Source organism: Podarcis erhardii (genome assembly GCF_964252035.2).
Source record: "Podarcis erhardii genome assembly, chromosome: 8".
NCBI lineage: Eukaryota > Metazoa > Chordata > Lepidosauria > Squamata > Lacertidae > Podarcis > Podarcis erhardii.
In genome coordinates, this window is record NC_138499.1 from 39,952,986 (window position 1) to 39,974,140 (window position 21,155).

Consider the following 21,155-nt stretch of genomic DNA (forward strand, 5'->3'; position numbering starts at 1 on the left):
GGTACTATTGCTTTTAAAAAGGATTCTGAAGCAATATGACATCGATGATGAAGCTGTTTCTAAATTAACAAGCGTGTGAATGTCTGCTATGCAGCTCATAATTAGCTCTGTAGCCATGTGAAGCCACATAAAATATTTTTATGTTTGAAATGAATATTCTGTATCTTCCCCTGCAAGTTTCTCAATACATCCCTGTATTTCCCCTGCTGAAAAATATATCTTGTACTTCACTGTTTCTGGGGTTTCATTTTGGGCTACTGCTCTACACCTCTTGTTTAATTAATGTTTGTTTTTCAGTCTCAGTATCCCAGAATTTCATACAGGGGAACTGAAACGGCATTTGTTTGCCAATGACAGTAATTTATTTTCAGATTTCTATATTGAAGGAAATGGTACTTTAGACTGTCTCAAGCAAAGTTTAATTAAGGTTCAGTCAATCACAATTTATTTCAGGTTCTTAAAAGTATGTTGCTATGTGTAAAACTGCACAAATTTGTTTTCTGTTCAGCTTGGTAAATGTGTCTTGATTCATGCAGATTCATATTGGATTACTGAAGCAAATAAAGCATCAAGTCAAATTTAAATTAGTGAGGAGATAGGTTTAATTTAGAAGACATCTTTAATCTAGCATTGCAATATAAGTGAATACCTTAACAGCACTTTACAAATAAAAACCTAGATATGATTGAGCCAAAGTCCAACACCAGCCAAATTTTGTTGTATGCTGATATAAATGGAAGAGAGTGTTAAGAATGTGTTTTTACACTTTAAATCAATGGGACATTCCTAACTTTCTCCCCCATTTATACCTTTGAAAGTTTTGCCCCTCTCTTAATTGGACTGGGCAAATGTGTACTATATGCTTTCGAAAACCGAAAACTTGCATATCAAATTAGTTGTAGAAGAATCTTGGTACAGAGAGATGTGAGCAACTGAAATTTCAGTGTGCATATTTACCGTATTTTTCACCCTATAGGGCGCACCGGCCCATAGGGTGCACCTAGTTTTTTTGGGGGGAAATAAAGGGGAAAAAAATATTTGCCCCCCCCCCAGGCGCGGGGCTGGGGCAGGGGAAGCCCTAGCTTCCCCCGACCCTAGCCCCCATAACAGGCTGCTATCCGCAAGCCTTGGGAGCCTGGCGGGAACTCCCGCAGGCTCCCAAGGCTTGCAGATAGCTTCCTGAAGCCTGGAGAGCGAGATGGGTCAGTGCGCACCGGCCCCTCTCGCTCTCCAGGCTTCAGCGAAAGCCTGCATTCACCCCATAGGATGCACACACATTTCCCCTTCAGGGGGAAAAGTGTGTCCCCCTGAAGGGTGTGCGAGGGGGAAAAGTGTGTCCTATAGGGCGAAAAATACGGTAATTCGCTCAAGGTCATTGGGCTGCATCTCGGTAGTACAGCATCTGCTTAGCATGCCGAAGTTATTAGGTTCAACCACTGGCATATCCAAGAAGGAATGGGAAAGACATCTTTTTGATAATCTGGAGAGATGTTCCCAGTCCATCTAGCTCAGGATTGTATGTGAAGGTTTTAACTCTGTAGAAGGCATCTTCTGATGTTCCCATGCTTTTACATAAACTGGATGGAAGGAAAGCTACTAAGTGATGAGCAGCAGAATGGTGTGTTTCAAGATCTTTTGAAAGGTGGTAGCTGGAATAAAAAGCACAAATAAAAAGCTAGCTCTGAGTAGGCAAATTACATGAGCAGCACAAGCAGAACAGTACCATCTCGTCAGTTTGAGGCAGGCTGTATTGTTGCCATTTTGCTAGAAGAAATTGTACAGTATGTCTGAATTCTCCAGCCTAAGCTGATCTGTTTGTCTAATTCTGGGAAATGGTTGCACATGTTCTGAGATTTAACATAAGCAGTAAAATCTGAAACTATCACAATGAAACACTCTGCTGGTATAAACTAGCATGTCTAATGTTCAGAATATATATTTGTTGTTTTTTAATGTAAAATTCAGACCTGAGGCATTTAGCAAAACTGGCATCTCAGTGGAACTGCTGTGGGCTAGTTGAGGCAAGAAATTGCCTACTTCTTTTGAAAACAGTAACCGCTACTTATTTCCTTCAGAAAACTCTCATTAAGTATTCATCATTGGTCCCTTTAAAAATGTCTCGCCCACCCCTTGTTTTCTTTCAGGGAGTATCTTGGAAAACAGCTACAGTCAGAGCAGCCTCAAACTGCCACAGCACGAAGCTGAGTCTGTCCTTTGGCGGGAAATAACTGGAGTAGCAATTGCTATCTTGAAGTGCGAGTAAGAAAATGGTGTGATTGCAGTTTCTTCACTGCCTACCCTGCTATTGTGTAGATTTCTTCCCTGTTATTCTTCCAGTATTGTTGCCAGGGGTAAAAACTAATCTAGTAAACAGTTTCTGGCAGTTTGCTAGCTGAAGCCCTTTAATATTGCAAAAATATACAAGAAATATAGCTGATATATGTTGCCTTTATTTTATGTATTTATTGTCTCTAAATAAGAAAAAAAAGAACACAAAGCATTAAAGAATAATCATTCCATATCATTAATTGTCTCTGTGTTGCCTGTTCTTCACTTGGCTATGAATAGTATTGTTCGGAAAGCAACATTTCAATTAATTTAGTTGGCAGGATGATTATTAAAGCTACATATGAAAACAGTAAAAGACCAATTCTTCATCCCCACTGGTGTTACCAAGAAGCTGGAACTCTGTACGTACATATTCTGAGCAATGAAAACATTGTCGTGGCCACCAATGTGAACCACACTCATGTGAGCTGTAGGCACGCGCCAATCACCCAATTAACTCCAGAAATCAAATGCAACAAACACCCTTAATTTGGTCATTAGTCTCCTTTTGTGAGTAAATAGCTTCTATCTGATAAGCATATCCTGCACTATCCTATTGCATTTTCAGAGAACTCCCAAAATTACCTAGTTTCAATGAAGGCAAAGAGCATCATGCTAAAGATAACAATAAATTGAGGACTTTCTCATGTGGTATGAACATTAACTTGACCTAGGATGTCCCTGGAATCTCTTTTGTACCTTGGACTCTTAGGTCAAGCCTTTTTGGGGGGCGCGATCGAATTCAGGGAGAGGCCTTATAAAGTACATCTTCCATTCATTCTCCTTTTTGGAATGCTCCCACACTACTTCTTTTCAGATGCTGTACTCCTGTGATAGACCATGGGAGATGCCTTCTTTATTCCCTCTGCTTAAGGTTTATCTAGATTCTTTCCTTGCCTCTTCCCTCCGTGGGTTCCCTTGCTTCTGCTTGTTGTTTGTTTCAGGACTGGAAAGACATCCAGTAGGGTCTTTTGTGAGAGGAAAACCTTTCTGTTTTTCAACCAAATTTAGGTGGGCTCGCCAGGAACCTGGAGATAGATGGTTGTGGAAAGGGATTTACAATGAGGTTGAACTATCAGCCCACCCCACTTAATACCATGTTTCTGATAGGCATAAGGATTGTTTTAACGAATTACTGCTCCTTTGCCAAAGCGTGTAATCCCAGCTATGATCATGTATCTGTGCTTGTCAGAAATTCAGAGCTTTGGGTCTCAGCAATGCCACTCACCTTCCTCAGGAAGAAATGCAGCTATTGCATCTCACTTTCCTGACTTTTCTGCAACTTCTGTGTATTCTCTGACTCCAGTGAGATGGGGAAGCCTTTATTTTGCATGTTAACATTTCCCACTTAATGGATTCTTTCATTTTCCCCATTTGCCTCATAGTTCTGCATTAGGTGACTTTCATTTGCCTCATAGTTCTGCATTAGGTGACTTTCCACCTCTGGTCTCCTCCTCCTATCACTGTAATGGTAACTAAGTGTATGGTCTAGGCAATGCATGGCTGAATTAGCCTGTGTAATGAATTTTCTCTTCTGTGTTTCTCTAGTGGCATTCCAAGTCACAAAGCCATTGTTGTTGCCTCTATATCACCGTATATTGACATAGTACCTTTATTGAGTTATAAATAAATTGCTATAATTGCAACAATGTTGTGGTCATTGCTGGCTCTCTGAATCAAGCATGCTAATATAGGTCAGTGCTAATTTTCCCCAAATAAACAAGGTAATCAAAGCAAGAGCAATGCCATATGTATGAGTTCAACTGTCTTCAGTAAAGATCCCAAGAGTAGTATTGCTTATTTCCCAAAATCAGCATTTTAGTGAATGCAAGTATTAAGAGCTCATCTGAATGAGTGTATGGGTGCACGTGACTAGCTGAACTGGTAACACTGGGTGGTGTAATATATTTAGAATTGTGAAATAATATTATTATTATTGTCATCTTCACAAAAAGAGACGTACTATAAATTTATTTTTTGTGTATCTCTCGCCCCCTCCCAAATTAATGTCTCATTTTGCATTATGTGAAATATGTTCATAATGGTTACTCTTGTATACTTCCTGGGGATATATGGATATATGAAAAGTGTGCGCATTGGTAAACAAATATCTGTGTGCATGCCCAGTAACGGAGGGTGGATATGAAATAACAGAGGGGAGAGAACATGCACACACCATGCAGATGCCATACTATTAAGGACCACCCACTTTGGAATAAAGGAACACTAGTGTAGACAGAAGACATTGTTTTGGGATCAGGAAAGCAAAGTGGACATGCTTGCACCAACCACACACATACACTGAGCTATCCATTGTTTAAGAGATCACCCCTGCATAGACATAGCTGAAGTCAAACTGACAAAATTTTCAGTAGCAAAAGTGAACAATCAGTGGCTATCTAATTGTATAGCTTAATGGTTGCTTAGTAAATTAATGAATTGATACAGACCTTTATAATTTATTTTGGCGTTTGTAGCTGGCTGGTGTAAGGGGATGTTAATCATTGTTCTTTGTATTAAGTACATTTAAGATTTATTAAGATTTAAGTACCAACATGAGTTTGACCAAACTGCGGGAGGCAGTGGAAGACAGGAGTGCCTGGCATGCTCTGGTCCATGGGGTCATAAAGAGTTGGACATGGCTAAACAACAACAAGAAGAAGATTAAGTACACGTATTAAGATTTAAATATACCTAAGTTAGTGTCCATGAGAAGTTTGAAGCAGTATACCTTTATTCCAGTTGGCATCAGTGGCGTATTTTAATTGATTTTATGCATGTGCTGTTATTGTTTTTAAATTGCTTCCATGTGCAATTGTGTCAGCTTTTTATGTATTTTATATATTTTCTATTATATTGTAAATCACTTTGGGATGCCTCATGGCAAATGATTCATAAATGAGATAAATACTACCACTAAATAGATATTGAAAAACAGGCTACGCAGCAGAAGAAATGAAAAAAGACCTAGAACTTTGAGCCTTTACTTTTGGATAGATATTGCAGTGGCTGGTGCACAGCCTAGGAATTTTATGCTGCTGTAAAGAGCTTCTGGGGTTGCCAGAGCCCATGACAAGCAGATGTATTGCACTTGTCCAACTTGGCAGTTATAAATAAGAGACCAGAGTAGCCACGAGGGTGGCAGAACTTTCACTATTTAAAATGAATTTCAACCCCCTTTTCAAACAGGCCCTTTATCTTTTCATTTCTCAATAGCCTTGGGGTACTTAAAATACTTCTATAATTCTTTGTAATCCATCCTAGAAGTTGGTTTGAAAATCACTGAAGGTCTGCTATGTATCGTACTTTGCCTAGTGGTATACTTGTGGCACAACTCTCATATTGTACCTCTTCTGAATGCAGCTATGAGGTCATATATTAAATGTTCGCATGTAGCTCAAAATATTTGTTTGGGACAATTGAGTTTGTATGGTGCTACAATCATATTATTGAAGCAATTAAATACTCTGTAGTTCACTCTACTGCATTGCTTTAATTTTGAGGATGTTGAGAATATTTGTGTTAAGTTCATATTCCTTTTGTGTGTTTTTCCTGGTAAATGCTCTCCCATAACATGACCTCTCTGCCTGTGTGGAAAACTAGTCCATTTCTCTATCAGAGTAACCAGCCAATTCTTGTGAACCAGGCCAAAGAAATATGTATTAAAGGATCTACATGGTTTCCTTTTGGGAAAGATTAGTTACCGTAGTTGCAAGCAAACAACCCCTTTCTATTGTTAAAGCAGACACAATAGCCATGAGCTGAGCTTATATTTCAGTACATTTATTTATGTATTGTTTTTGCATGTAGGTTTGGTAAATTTATTAACAATGATCATTTCAAGACTGGAATAGGCCTTGATGGAATGCTTTGAGTTGGATCCCAAAGTGTCCCTCTACCTCTCACAGAAAGGCAGTTTGTGAGCTTAGTGGAACATTGGTCTGGGGAAAAGTGACTCCAAATCCAGAGAAATTCTTCTGTTTCTGCAAGCTCTTCTGAAATACTTTTTTCAATATCTCTCTCTCGAAACCATTTTATTACCCACTGCAGCTTCTGTTCTATATCCTAGATCTTCCTTATCCAGTGTGTTTCTCATGCTGTGATATAGCACAACCCCAGATTATACTGTGGCACTGCACTGCGAGAATTCTTCTGGTAACACTTGCACAAAAGTCCACGGAGCCCTGGTAATAACTTTCTCCATCTGCTCATAGTTTGAAACCAAGACATAATGAAGAAGAACAATGAAATCTCATCTACTGCTGTGTTCCATCCTCCGTAGATGGGATCTAGAATGATGATTTTGAACAATATTGGTGAAACAGATGTCAGAAAGAGCCAACCTTAAACATTCTCCACTGGGTGCTTATATTTATAAATCGACTGCTGCTTAGAACAGATGCCTGGTGTTTGGTATGGTAATGCTGTGTTTTGGTGCCATCCTCCAGTTCCATATTGCATTATCTGAAATCAATATGTCTACTAGATACAGTAAATGTGGCAATTGAAATACCTTGAATAGATGCTTCAGTTACTTCCCTCCGTGATCCGAACCATATTTTAGTTCTCATTCCTTTTGCAGGACCCAGTAAAGCTCTGTGCTAATGTTCCCATAGGAGGTACTTAACATCACTCTGAAATCAACATGGCATCTGTTTAAAGTGTAAGGGAAAAGCTAGATCATACACTGGGAAATTTCTGATGGAGCTTGTGCTTTTGTATGTTAAAGCGGGCCTCTTCCATGAAATCAATGGAATGGCGCTTAACCTCCCCTTCAGTGATGTTTTCCTGGTCTAAAAGTCCCCCCTGAAGAAAACCATATAGACATCATACAGGTAGCCACATGTTTCCCTGTAATGCACATAGCAGCTTTGGGAAGGGGAAGGAACTTAGATTGCATGGAGCCCGGACAGCCCCGTGGTTTTCCACGGATCTGAGGGCAATGAAACAATCGTTGAGACGGCTAGAGCGCCGGTGGCGGATTACTCATTCCGAATCTGACCAGACACAGGTTAGAGCTCAACGTCGAGCCTACCAAGTGGCGATAGCAACGGCGAAGAATTTCTTCACCGCCTCTATTGCATCTACAGAAAACAGCAGCAGGAGACTTTTTCAGGTGGTTCACAATTTAGCGGAACCACCTGCAACATCGGGGCCCAGTACGGGCCACATGTTCTCCTGCAATGATTTTGCAAAGTTTTTTGCAGATAAAATCGCTCAGATTCGGGAAGAAGTAGACTCCACTGTGGGACCAGTGCCAGGGCGGGAGAGTGCTAGAGTTCTGTCTAGTCAAGTTGAGTGGGATCAATTCCAATCTGTTACCTCCGAGGATGTGGACAGGCTGCTTGGACGAGTGAAACCAACCACCTGTCTCCTGGATCCTTGCCCATCCTGGCTTATAAAAGCTAGCCGGGAAGGACTGGGCGATGGGCTTCGTGGGGTGGTGAATGCTTCCCTCCGTGAGGGAGCCTTCCCAGACCCGCTGAAAGAGGTGGTTATTAAACCGCTTCTTAAAAAACCATCTTTAGATGCGGCCACGATGGCCAACTATCGCCCAGTCTCAAATCTTCCATTCTTGGGCAAGGTGATTGAGCGAGCGGTTGCCGAACAACTCCAGGCACGCCTGGAAGAAGCAGACCATTTGGATCCCTTCCAGTCGGGATTCAGGCCTCATCATGGGACTGAAACTGCCTTGGTCGCACTGGTTGATGATCTCCGGCGGGCTAGGGACAAAGGTGAGAGCTGTTTCCTAGTTCTGCTGGATCTCTCAGCGGCGTTTGATACCATCGACCATAACATCCTTCTGGACCGTCTTGAGGGGCTGGGAGCTGGGGGCACTGTCATACAGTGGTTCCGCTCCTTCCTCCTGGGCCGTGTTCAGAAAGTGGTGGTGGGGGATGAGTGTTCAGACCCCTGGGCTCTCACTTGTGGGGTGCCTCAAGGTTCTGTCCTCTCCCCCATGCTTTTCAACATTTACATGCAGCCGCTGGGAGAGATCATCAGGAGGTTTGGGCTGGGTGTTCATCAGTATGCGGATGATACCCAGCTCTACCTCTCTTTTAAATCAGAACCAGTGAGGGCGGTGAAGGTCCTGTGTGAGTGTCTGGAGGCGGTTGGAGGATGGATGGCGGCTAACAGATTGAGGTTGAATCCTGACAAGACAGAAGTACTGTTTTTGGGGTACAGGAGGCGGGCAGGTGTGGAGGATTCCCTGGTCCTGAATGGGGTAACTGTGCCCCTGTGCACAGCCTGGGAGTCATTTTGGACTCACAGCTGTCCATGGAAGCACAGGTCAAATCTGTGTCCAGGGCAGCTGTTTACCAGCTCCATCTGGTACGTAGGCTGAGACCCTATCTGCCTGCGGACTGTCTCGCCAGAGTGGTGCATGCTCTGGTTATCTCCCGCTTGGACTACTGCAATGCACTCTACGTGGGGCTACCTTTGAAGGTGACTCGGAAACTACAACTAATCCAGAATGCGGCAGCTAGACTGGTGACTGGGAGCGGCCGCCGAGACCATATAACACCGGTCTTGAAAGACCTACATTGGCTCCCAGTATGTTTCCGAGCACAATTCAAAGTGTTGGTGCTGACCTTTAAAGCCCTAAACGGCCTCGGTCCAGTATGCCTGAAGGAGCGGCTCCACCCCCATCATTCTGCCCGGACGCTGAGGTCCAGCGCCGAGGGCCTTCTGGTGGTTCCCTCATTGCGAGAAGCAAAGCTACAGGGAACCAGGCAGAGGGCCTTCTCGGTAGTGGCGCCCGCCCTGTGGAACGCCCTTCCAGCAGATGTCAAAGTGATAAACAATTACCTGACATTCAGAAGACATCTTAAGGCAGCCCTGTTCAGGGAAGTTTTTAACGTGTGATATTTTACTGTATTTTTGGTTTTTATGTAAGCCGCCCAGAGTGGCTGGGGAGGCCCAGCCAGATGGGTGGGGTATAAATAATAAATTATTATTATTATTATTATTATTATTATTATTAGAACTGAAAGGTGTGTGGGTGATTGTTTGGATATCTCCAGCATCACCTACCTTATCCAGTTCTCTTCCACCAGCTGCTTTGAACCTAGAAAAAACAAAAACAGATGAGACACCCAGAGATCAGTGATCTGGGGTAATGATTCTTTTCAATATGAATTAAAAATCTGGTTTATTCAAATTTACGGGGAATATCATGGGGAATATATTGGCTAAAAAAACTAAAATGCAAATTAGATTCTCATCTGTTCTATATTGATTGTCCTCTTATGCTACAGAACTCTTATAAGCTACCCTATAAATGTAGTTATTTTCATTTGAATATTCAGCATTAATGCAGCTGGGATCAACATGAAACTAGAATTCCAACATGGCACAACCATAGTATGCATAAGGCAATTGTTCTCAAAAGAAAAGCATGGCTGAACTCATGCGCTGTTTCCTTTAACAGTTAATGAACCTTCTGAATTAGCAGTTAATGTATTTCTATGGTTTAGCTTTAAATGCCAGAAGATAATGCCGAACATGAAAGAAGCGAGGAAATTATTAATTGTGGAAATATGAATATGTTGTTTTTAACAGCTTGATAACAGCCTCACTGTGGTTCATTCACCATTAAATGTTCATTGCAGCTAATGTTTAATAAAAAGTGTGCAAACAGCATATTCTGCCATGTATTAATGCATGACACTTGCTTTTTGTGGAGTTTGCTTTAACCTGCAGCAAAGCTACCAGGTTGTGGTGCACGCCCAGCAAAAAAGTTGGCAAGACAACAGAAACTGGGAGCATTCCAGAATGATCAGGGTGACTTGCTATGATGCTATGCTTTTTCATTGAAAAAAGAGCTATCTCTGACAGCTTGCGTTAACTCTTAGAGATTACTTGTCATTCCAATAGCCTCTCAGTCCCACATGGAGAAAAGGGGACAGATACGCAATGAGAACCATTTCATGATTTGTTTACTAGCTTGTGCCCAATATTTGCCCTTCAGCTGGCATGGTGTGTTAAGGCACCACAGTGGCACACTAATTGCAGGCTGCTGAAACTCCACTGAAATCAACAATTAAAGCAAATAAAGTGGCAGTCATGCAGAGGCAAATCAGTTCCTTATGCTTTCCTTGATCTTAAAAAATTCTATGTAAATGTAAGGTTATTTTTTTATTCTTTTATTTAGAAGCAAGGTTTAGTCCTCTGCATGCTTTCCCATTTTCTTAATATCCATATAATAGTTGTGGTTTGCAGCTGCATAAAACTGAGTACAGTTTTCAGAGTTACAGCTACCCACCCTCTTTCGAGTTATATTGTTGTAATCTATTTTCTTTTGTTAGAAATCAGAGCTGAAGGGTGGTTGTTTTTTGGAAAATCAATGCAGAAATCAAAGCCTGATTGTTCCCATGGTTTTGTAAAAAGATGCTGCCAGATGTTACCGCTGTGCCATGTGATCTCTCTCTCGTCATTAATTATACTGTCTGTGAAGTCAATCTGGTTTTACTTTGCTCACTGATGGAATAGTTGATTCGAGGATTATAGCTCTGAATTCTATTGCAAGTGACAGGTCAGCCTCCAGACCTAAAACACTCTTACTTTCCTTCGCTCTAGCTTTAACAGCTTGTCCCAGACCCCTGCATTAACCTTGTTTGGGTCCTATGAGCCAAGGTTTCCAAAGGCAAACCAGCTTAATTTGATTTCAGGGTACTAGAAGGGAAATCACAGCTGTGTGGCTGATAAAAGAGGACTGCTGTGTTTTAGTGGGGGAAAGCAATAGAAGAGACCCCTAGGAAAGCTATTAAGTCAGTGCTGGCATCAACAGAGCATTTTTAGTTGTTGTTTTTTTAATGTAAATTCATCCAGGACTGAGCAGGAAGCCAGGTTTTCTGCATTCAGAAAACGTAAGGGCTCGGGTCTCAATCATTTCCTTATCACTATCATTTTGCTAGCTTATGAGCTAAGTCAGTAGTTGTCACAGAATGTGCCGCTCAGTCCAAAGTTGGAGTTAACTCTTTATTAGCAAATGCATGATCTCCACAGACTTGTCTGAGGCCTAATGAACACAGCAGCTCCTTCCCGGTAGATCTTCCTCCAAGAAATCAGTTGAAGGTCCTCGCCTCTCCACAACTGTCTAGGTCTCCTCCTCTCCAGGGCTTTCCCCAAGCAACTGGAGACTGCATATGCGTGCGGCTAATCTCTCCTCTGCCCTTTTCATGCCTCTCCTGGTCCTGGGAGACCAGCGGAGAGGGTGACACTTGGGCTTTTTCACCAGCCTAACTCATCTCTGCCTCTTGACCTCCCTCCTCCTACTTGCCAATTTCAGCTTCTGATTCTGGACTTTTCTCCATCACAGACTCTCCCTGCTCATTAAACTCTATTCAGCTTCTGACACCTCCTCCTCCCCAACATCTCCCTCTTTTCCCTGTCCCACCACCAATCCCTGGGCTTTGAACCTTCTTCCTTTAATGGTTCCCCAGCTGGTTCTTCCCACCATTCCTCTGTGTCCAACCAGACCATGGCAGTAGTATTTCAGACCCAGGATCACCTTTAACTCAGAGTAGAGTCCATAAGACGATTGGATGGTACCTTCCTTGTGGCAACTCCTGCAGCCAAGCTGGTGCCAAATGTATTGCTCTGCTCTCCTTTGGACCACGTGAACAAGGGTGGTGGGCAGTCTTGTCTGGACAGCCCAGGACCTCCATACACACTGGGCAGGCATGCGCCCCAGAGTGGTCTCTTTGGTGGTGTTAACACAGAAAAAACAACATAGGAGATGGCAGCTATGAGTTACCAGTCTCAGCAGCAGCAGCAGCAGCAGCAGCAGCAGTAGCAGCAGCAGGAGGCACTGTGATTCTCCAGTGGTTTGAATTCATCCCCAGAGGTGCACTCCATTGTTTCTCGAGACAGATGAATGCCAGCAAAACTGAGGCTACCATCTTCCAAGGAGAAAAAGCTAGAAATGTTTCACCAGTTGGAACTAAAGTTGCCAGCTAGGGGAAATGAGCTCTGAGAAGAGACTGAGCCAACATTTCAGATGTAATATGGATGAAGGCAGCTTTTGAAATTAGGTATGTAAAGTTCCCCTGCCCTTTCCCCTGTACAATCACCCGCCAGTGTGAACTTTGAGAGTGGTCCTGTGGGTATTAAATATCTGTTTGCTGTTACTGTGTTATTAAACTGGAAACTGGCCTAAAGCTATCGAAAGGTCATAGCCCTGGAATAAAACACAGTGTAGATTTTGATTGGCAGGATGCTGGATGCAATGCCATACTGGCAAGGAGCAGCCTGTTGCTGGAAATTACATAAGGGCTCCTGTAACCCAGCAGTAGAGCAACCACAATGCCAAAGGTTCTGGGTTCAGTATCTGACATCAGGACGCCTTTCTGAAAGGCTAGACTGCTGCTGCCAGTCAACGTGGAAAACACAAAACCAGAAATGCCAGTCATTTGGGAATTTAGGAAACCGCCTTGTACTGTTGCAAAAACCAAACAAACCAAAAGCAACAACAGAAACAAAAACCCAGCCCTTTGAACTCTGTGGTGCCTTACACTGGTTATAGTTTGCATGGGTTTCATTTGGGGCTTTCGCTATCTGGAGATGGTGGAGACTGAGCTTGGCATCTTTTGCTTGCAAGGCATGTTTTAGAGCAGAGTTCAGGCCCAATTTATATATGATGTGATCACAGGTAACATGCTAGCTCTTTGAAGCATTCCTCTTCATGTTCTGGGACACCGGGGGGAGGGGAGCTGCTCACAGCAGGAGGGGAAGACCACCACTTCTGCCTCTGATTCTAGACTGCTCTCTGCCACAGTCTCTTCCTGCTCACTAAACCCTGTTATGTCTTCAGTTTCTGACCCCTTCTCTTCCCAGTCTGCTCCCTCTTCTTCCTCTGACCACTGATTGTTGTCCCACCACCAATCCCCTGGCTCTGAGCCTTCTTCCCTTGGGGGTTCCCCAGCTGCTGCTCCCACCATGCCTCTGCATCCAGCCTGTCCATGAGAGATGTAGTAGAAACATGACCACGGCTTGCCTACTAACTTGACATCTCCCTGTCTGCTGGTCACTGACATGTTATTGCAATACATAGAAGGGCAAATACACATAGTAAAGGCATGTCATAGAATCATAGAATCATAGAATCATAGAGTTGGAAGAGACCACAAGGGCCATCGAGTCCAACCCCCTGCCAAGCAGGAAACACCATCAGAGCACTCCTGACATATGGTTGTCAAGCCTCTGCTTAAAGACCTCCAAAGAAGGAGACTCCACCACACTCCTTGGCAGCAAATTCCACTGTCGAACAGCTCTTACTGTCAGGAAGTTCTTCCTAATGTTTAGGTGGAATCTTCTTTCTTGTAGTTTGGAACCATTGCTCCGTGTCCGCTTCTCTGGAGCAGCAGAAAACAACCTTTCTCCCTCCTCTATATGACATCCTTTTATATATTTGAACATGGCTATCATATCACCCCTTAACCTCCTCTTCTCCAGGCTAAACATGCCCAGCTCCCTTAGCCGTTCCTCATAAGGCATCGTTTCCAGGCCTTTGACCATTTTGGTTGCCCTCCTCTGGACACGTTCCAGTTTGTCAGTGTCCTTCTTGAACTGTGGTGCCCAGAACTGGACACAGTACTCCAGGTGAGGTCTGACCAGAGCAGAATACAGTGGCACTATTACTTCCCTTGATCTAGAAGCAATACTCCTATTGATGCAGCCCAGAATTGCATTGGCTTTTTTAGCTGCCGCGTCAACATAATGGGCTGTGATTAAAACAGTTAAACAGGGAAAGATTCTACCCTTATCCCACACAGCATATATCCCAGGCCTCAAAAGGGAAATACCATGTGGATGTAATCTGGAAATCACTGCTGTGCTGCACCAGATGCCAAAACACGGAAACCAGAAGGACAGTTAGAGAGTTTCGAAGCTACCTTTTGCATGCACTACAAGGAGATGTCTTGTAACCAAAAACAAAGATAATTTATTTAGAACAGACTGTGGGTATCTGCCATAATGTAGTAACAAGGAGTTCAATTACCCTTAAACCTCTAATTCATTGGCACACGAGGAAACATTCATTTGTTTTAACAGTTACTGATTGCTTTTTGTCTCATTAATTATAAGACCAGCATCATCTATCCTGTGCACCATTATATGACTTTGATTTTCTCCTGCCTTTCCCCCACTCTGTCTCCTTATGGCAACATTAGCCAATATATAGTATTTATAGTATTTATTATCTTTCTATCTTACCCTTCCTCCCAAGGGCCTAGGGTGGCAAACAAGAAATGATAAACAATAAAAACATGTTAAAATAATTCTAATACAGAGACAGACTAGAAGCAAAGATACAGCTTAAATAACATTGTTTCTCATGTGGTTCCATACAGAGGCTTGACTTACAGTGGATTTCAAAGGTACTTAGTAGATTTTGCTTACCTTGTATGTGCTTTCAAAAAGTCTAATGACATTTTCAGTGCACATATATGGCAGGTGGGTAGTCATGGGTGCAGCCGGGAGGGTGCAGGGGTGCAGCTCCCCTCCCCCAAAATCAAGCAAATAAATAAAAATACTTAACTAACTGACCAATCACATTGCAGTTAACTCATTTATGCCCCTGCACAACATAAATCATGGCTATGCCCATGTGGGCAGTGCTCCCTCTCTAGGATGCTCTTTGCACATGGGACCAGCACCCTGAACTCACAAACTTGGTGAAAAACATTTTTGAGACTTCCGGGTTGGTGCCTCCGGTAATGGTGGAATTCCTCTGATCAGGAGGAATTTGCCCCGTGGGAATTTGGGTCTGGCCGTCACGGCGAAGGTGGAGACCCGCAAAAAATCACAGGCGGGAGAAGCCTGTGAGCATGGGATTCGACGGGCACCTTTTGCGCCTCCCCTACTCGCGGGGAAACCCGGTTTTGGGGGTCCGGAGCGACATGGGGTGAGTGGCGCGGTGCTTCGAATTGTCTGCTTCTTCCACGGAGCGAAGCTGCATAGCTGTTGCCGGAGAGTGCTGACTTTTTCCTGTGGACAATTTGATTTTAAAGTAATTACCCGTGAGTAGAGCTGAAGCGGGAGAATTGGATTTCTAAAAGTTTAATTTGGTATCGTAACGGGGAGGTTCAATACAGGAAGTCCGCCTTCCCCTTTTGTAAATAGACTGAAGCATTGAGGCTGCAAGCTGAAGCCTTGGAAAGCCTATTGTAAAGGACTAAATTTCCATCGGTAAAGAACATTAAACCCCCCCTTGGAGGCAGGAGAAGGGGGGGGGAGTTATGAACTGAATATGCCTGCGGGAGAGAGCGAACAGAGTTAAAATACCGCCGCTCAGACCCTGGAAACAGGCTGCTAGCAGGATTGACGTTCTTTGGAAGGCTCACTGACAGCGATTAGAACGCTCCTTGACAGCTAGCTAATAAGAGAAATACATTGTTTCTACTGTCTCCGTCTGCTTTTAAAAAGGAGTAAAAGTAACTGAAAATTGAAACTAACTTCATTGTTTGAGCTGTGTTTAAAAGAGGACATTATTGACTAATATAAACAGAAACTGTTTCCCCCTGGACGAAGCTTTTGAAACTGTTACAAGAGCTGGGCTGGGGAATTTCCAGCTGCAATATAAAAAGCTGTGAGACTCTGGGACTGACCTTGAATCAGTTAAGTGTTATGGCAAATGGAAAGGAAAAAACGGACTAGTCAATTCCTGAAAAAACATTAAGGTCTGGGAGGACTTGACAGCAATCTAGGAGAGCCTCAATATCAGGCTCCCCTGCTTCTTCCGCTATTGCTTTTGTAACAGTATATTCAAAATCAAGAGGAATGCCGACAGAAGAGGCCTTAGCGGCAGTGGCGTAGCGTGGGTTGTCAGCACCCGGGGCAAGGCAAGTAATTTGCGCCCCCTAACCCGTGGATTTGCGCCCCCTAACCCATGGATTTGCCCTAACCCCAGATGTTGCGCCCGGTGCGGCCGGCCCCCCCTGCACCCCCCACGCTACGCCACTGCTTAGCGGTTGCATCAAGTAAGATAAGTGATTCACTGGAACAGCTTAACAAGAAAATAGATGTGACAAAGGCGAAAGTGGATGCTGCAACTATTAAAATTGACTTAAATACAGAAAGTATAAATAATCTGGGACAAAAGGTGAATATCAATACAGAAACAATCCAGAAATTGATACAGGAATCTACTTTGATACGGCAGACTGCGGAGGAAGCTAAGGAGAAAGCCGTTGCTGCTGAATGCAAAGTAACACAATTGGTGTGAGAGAGAGTCCCAGCCTTACAGAGGCAACTTGATGACCATAAGTCGATGCCTGCTATGACTGAATTTAAAGAAAAACAGACAAATTTGAGGATCAGAGCCCTACCTGAAGTGGAGAAGGAAAGTCAGGAATTTGCTGATTTTTGGGACTTGGATCTGGGTCAAGAAGAGTTTAAAACTGTGAGGGCCTTCAGATTTGGAAGAGGAGGGAAAAAAGAGAAGAACAGAATAAGAGACTGTTGGCACTACCAGAAGAACCTAGAAGTACAACAGCCAAGAGTGGAAATTTTTAAAGACGTCCCGAAATACCTTTTGGATCTTAGGTCTAACTACGGAGATTTGGTTGCCCTGCTGAGAAGGAATAAAATCATCTTTAGGTGGGAGTTTCCCCAAGGTCTATTCTTCAGCTTTAAAGGAAAGAAAATAAAAATAAGATCAGTAGAAGACAAAGTAAAGTTTTTGTATAAATACGAAGAAGATCTGCAGAAGGGACTTGGAAAAGAGCTAAGAGCATTGGACAGAAGATCACCAGGTTGATGGACTATATGGAATTGGCGGAAATGACTGGCAGAATCTGAGACCAGGGAGAAGAGTCAGTGGAAGAAGATTGGAAAAAAGTTTAAAGACTATTTATAGAAATATTGTAAAATTAATGAATGTTAGAAAAATGTTGGAATGAAGTTATATGGCTTTAGTAGAAATGTTATAAGGAATTAGGTATAAATAGATTATTAGAGTATTAAAGGAAAAATAAGGTTAGAATATGTTAAGATAATTATAGGTCAGAAAATAGAGGAAGATGGAAAGGAATTGCTGAAACAATTAATAGAAGTGGAATACAAAAAGGGAGGTGTGAGGAGGTCGTTGAAACAAGTGAATGAAAGATAAGGTACTGAAATTGTATGATGTGTGTTAAACTGTTTTTGTTTTGTTTAGTTTAGTTTATTGCGTTAGTGTTGTGTAATCTTTTTATATTGTATTGTATTGTCTTCTTTCTTTCTTTCTTTCTTTCTTTCTTTCTTTCTTTTTTCTTTCCTTTTTTGTAGTGTTTAAAAGTAATAAATATTATTTAAAAAGAAAAAGAAAAACATTTTTGTAGGGTATCGATCATGTGGAAGGAGCCTATGTGGAAGGAGCCTTCAACATGCATAGTCTTTGTGCATAAATTCACATTATTTTTGGAGGGGAGCCCTCAGAGGTGGGAACCAGGAAGCGCAATCTTCTTACTTCCTTCATGCATTGTGTTATCCACAGATTAGTCATTTGTGCAGGGTTAATCATAAGCATGTATTCAGTTGAAACTGCAGTGTTCATTGCTGCAAACTTAAGAAACAATACCAACAAAAGATTGGAGCGGGCATAAAGGAACTTGGCTAGAATTGTGCAGTCAGTTCTTACAATGGCTATGTCTGCTGCTGTGCATGGTTGTTATCCTTTATCATTCTGCAGAGCTGTTTCCCCTACCTACAACTACTCTTGTGACACATTCATTCCTCCCCTTAGTTTCTATCATTACAAAACTGATTTGAAGAGTAACATTACTTTTAGTTGTTTCTTCAGAAAAGAAACCATTAATCCAAATATTATAAAATGCAAACTTGATTATCCTTTTTAAAAATAATAAAAACACAGAGATCAAATGGGCCATTGTGGCTCCAGGAATAATTGTGTTAAACATCATTAGTGTGGCAAATTGCTATCACCTAGGATGTGTCTAATAGTCTAATTAAAATTTCTGTGATGCATTCATTCTGTGAAAATAACATTACCTTCATCTGTGCATGCAGAATGACTCAATCATTCAAATAACTAATAATAACAGGGCACTGTCTTATTTCTTTCAATAATGATGAAGTGGCTCATTTATCACCACTTTTGCTTTGTTTAAGAAGATCCGTTCATTTGTTGAAAGCAGTTGCCAAACCTAAAATGATATTCTTCTGAAACTGTGGCTTTATTAGGTTAGATAATGAAATGCTAAGGCATGCATATGTGACATTTAAAAATGTGTGTGTATTGCAGCCTGTATATTGAAACCAAAATGCAATACAGAAGAACTGTTGAGCTCTGGCAGATTCCAACAATAAAATTAAGTTGCATTTCTCTTGTTATCAGGGCAATGGACTCGGGCTGTAGAAGCATTTCCACCATTGAAAGCATTGTGAGATCAGATAAATAGGTAAATAAGTCCTTTATTCCAATATCATTAGACTTTCAGAGAATAAAAATAGTGTAGTGTATTTAGCTAAGGTAATATATAAAAGCAATATTGTTGTTGTTGTTTAGTCGTGTCTGACTCTTCATGACCCCATGGACCAGAGCACGCCTGTCTTCCACTGCCTCTCGCAGTTTGGTCAAACTCATGCTGGTAGCTTCAAGAACACTGTCCAACCATCTCGTCCTCTGTCGTCCCCTTCTCCTTGTGCCCTCAATCTTTTCCAACATCAGGGTCTTTTCCAGGGAGTCTTCTCTTCTCATGAGGTGGCCAAAGTATTGGAGCCTCAGCTTCACAATCTGTCCTTCCAGTGAGCACTCAGGGCTGATTTCCTCATAGACTGCTTAATTAGCCAAAGGCCTGGGAAAAAAAGGAATGTTCTAAGATAGGTAACAATGGCACCAGGCGAGTCCAGTGAGCACTCAGGGCTGATTTCCTTAAGAATGGAAAGGTTTGATCTTCTTGCAGTCCATGGGACTCTCAAGAGTCTCCTCCAACACCATAATTCAAAAGCATCAGTTCTTCGGTGGTCAGCCTTCTTTATGGTCTAGTTCTCACTTCCATACATCACTACTGGGAGTAATAGATATGATGGTCATCCGAAGTGAATTCACCCATTCCCGTCCATTTTAGTTCACTGATGCCCAGGATGTCAATATTTATTTTTGCCATCTCATTTTTGACCACATCCAACTTACCAAGGTTCATGGTTCTTACATTCCAGGTTCCTATGTAATATTTTTCTTTACAGCATTGGACTTTCCTTTTGCTTCCAGGCATATCCGCAACTGAGCGACCTTTCGGCTTTGGCTCAGCCACTTCATCAACACTGAATCTACTTGTAATTGTCCTCCACTCTTCCTCAGTAGCATGTTGGACGCCTTCCGACCTGAGAGGCTCATCTTCCAGCGTCATAACTTTTATATGCCTGTTGTCTTTGTCCATGGAGTTTTCTTGGGAGGGATACTGGAGTGGCTTGCCTGTTCCTGCTCCAGGTAGATCACATTTGGTCAAAACTCTCCACTATGACCTGTCCATCTTGGGTGCCCTGCACGGCATAGCTCATAGCTTCTCTGAGTTATTCAAGCCCCTTCGCCACGGCAAGACAGTGATCCATGAAGGGGAAAAGCAATATATCTGTAGTCAATAAGTCATTCTGATGATCCAGTAACATGTCAGCTGAGGAGAAAGGGAAGTTTTCATGCTTTAGTTAATGCAAATGAGTGAAATTTGTGGATTTGTGTATCCTGTCCTCAAATTGTATTTCTGTTTTCCTGCTTTGGGGATGGTACTAAGATTTCATGGTTCATGAGACCTTTATTGCAGAGATTAATATTGCACAGCTTGAAGTAATAGGATGAATAAAAAAACCTGACTCCTCTTGGAATAAAAATTGTCCAGACCCAAAATATGGTTTGAAAACTTTCCTAACAGAACTTGCTCCAAAAACAGTTACAGAAAACAAATAATGATACAACCAAATGGCTGTATAATATAATGTGCATGTCCAGCAAAGATTCAACTTCTTATAAAAAGGAAATTACTCCAAACAGACCTAAAATCAGAAGCAGCAGCACAGGCCAGCACTTCCTGTTACACCTCAAGCGGCAAAACAGGACATGCCACCCCTGCCTGCAACCTTATGGGTTGATACAGCTGTCAAGCAGGTTTAGGGCTATTTCTGTCATGGTCTCCCACCCTATGCAATGCCCTGCCAGTGAGGCTCCTTCATTCTATTCTTCCATGTACTGTGTGCAGACATGGCTTTTAACCAGGCCTTTGGCTGATTAAATAAAAACTTGTGCTGGTGTAGGTTGTGTTTATTTTAATGACTGCTGGATTTTCTAATTTCTTTTTGTGTGTGCGTGTGTTGAGTTTCATTTAAAATGTTGCTTGTTTTATAATCTATTATTATTTAATCTGCTAGCTGCCTCAAGTTTCCTTGGTGGCGGAGGAAGATAATAATCACAAAAGAGAACCTGATGTTCATGTGGGTCACTGAATGGGAAAATGGGTAATGTTAATCATCTTTTAGTAAGTGATGTTTTCTTTGCCTAGGCAGTTTCTAGAAATTATACATCAGCATATTTGGAGAGGGCTTATCTCATTGTTTCAGAAGACCACACTTTGGGAGATGTGGAAAGAACATTGTGATGAATGATCTTATTACCAAAGCTGTGCTGAGAAGGTTTACGGAGTAGTAGTTCAAATCCCCTCCATGGCAAGACGTTATAGTTCATATTTGCTGCATCTGGGACTTTCTAGAGCACTAATTTCTTTATTGGGTTTAGGAAAGAGATAAATCAGTTTACTTTCAGTCGAGTGCTTCCTTGTCTCCATAATGTGGACTAGCCACCTTGGCAATTCACTTTTTTATAGTACCCA

At 42.2% G+C, this 21,155-nt stretch overlaps 1 protein-coding gene across 1 annotated transcript in view; it reads left to right on the plus strand.

Moving 5' to 3' along the window:
- ATP6V1H (ATPase H+ transporting V1 subunit H) overlaps nt 1-2,528 on the plus strand; it is a 33,556-nt gene extending 31,028 nt beyond the window's left edge. Inside the window, exon 14 of the mRNA XM_081874469.1 lies at nt 2,145-2,528. Coding sequence (XP_081730595.1) covers nt 2,145-2,205 — 61 coding nt within the window. The 3' untranslated portion in view covers nt 2,206-2,528. The remainder of the gene's footprint in view (nt 1-2,144) is intronic.
- Nucleotides 2,529-21,155: the final 18,627 nt, after the last annotated feature.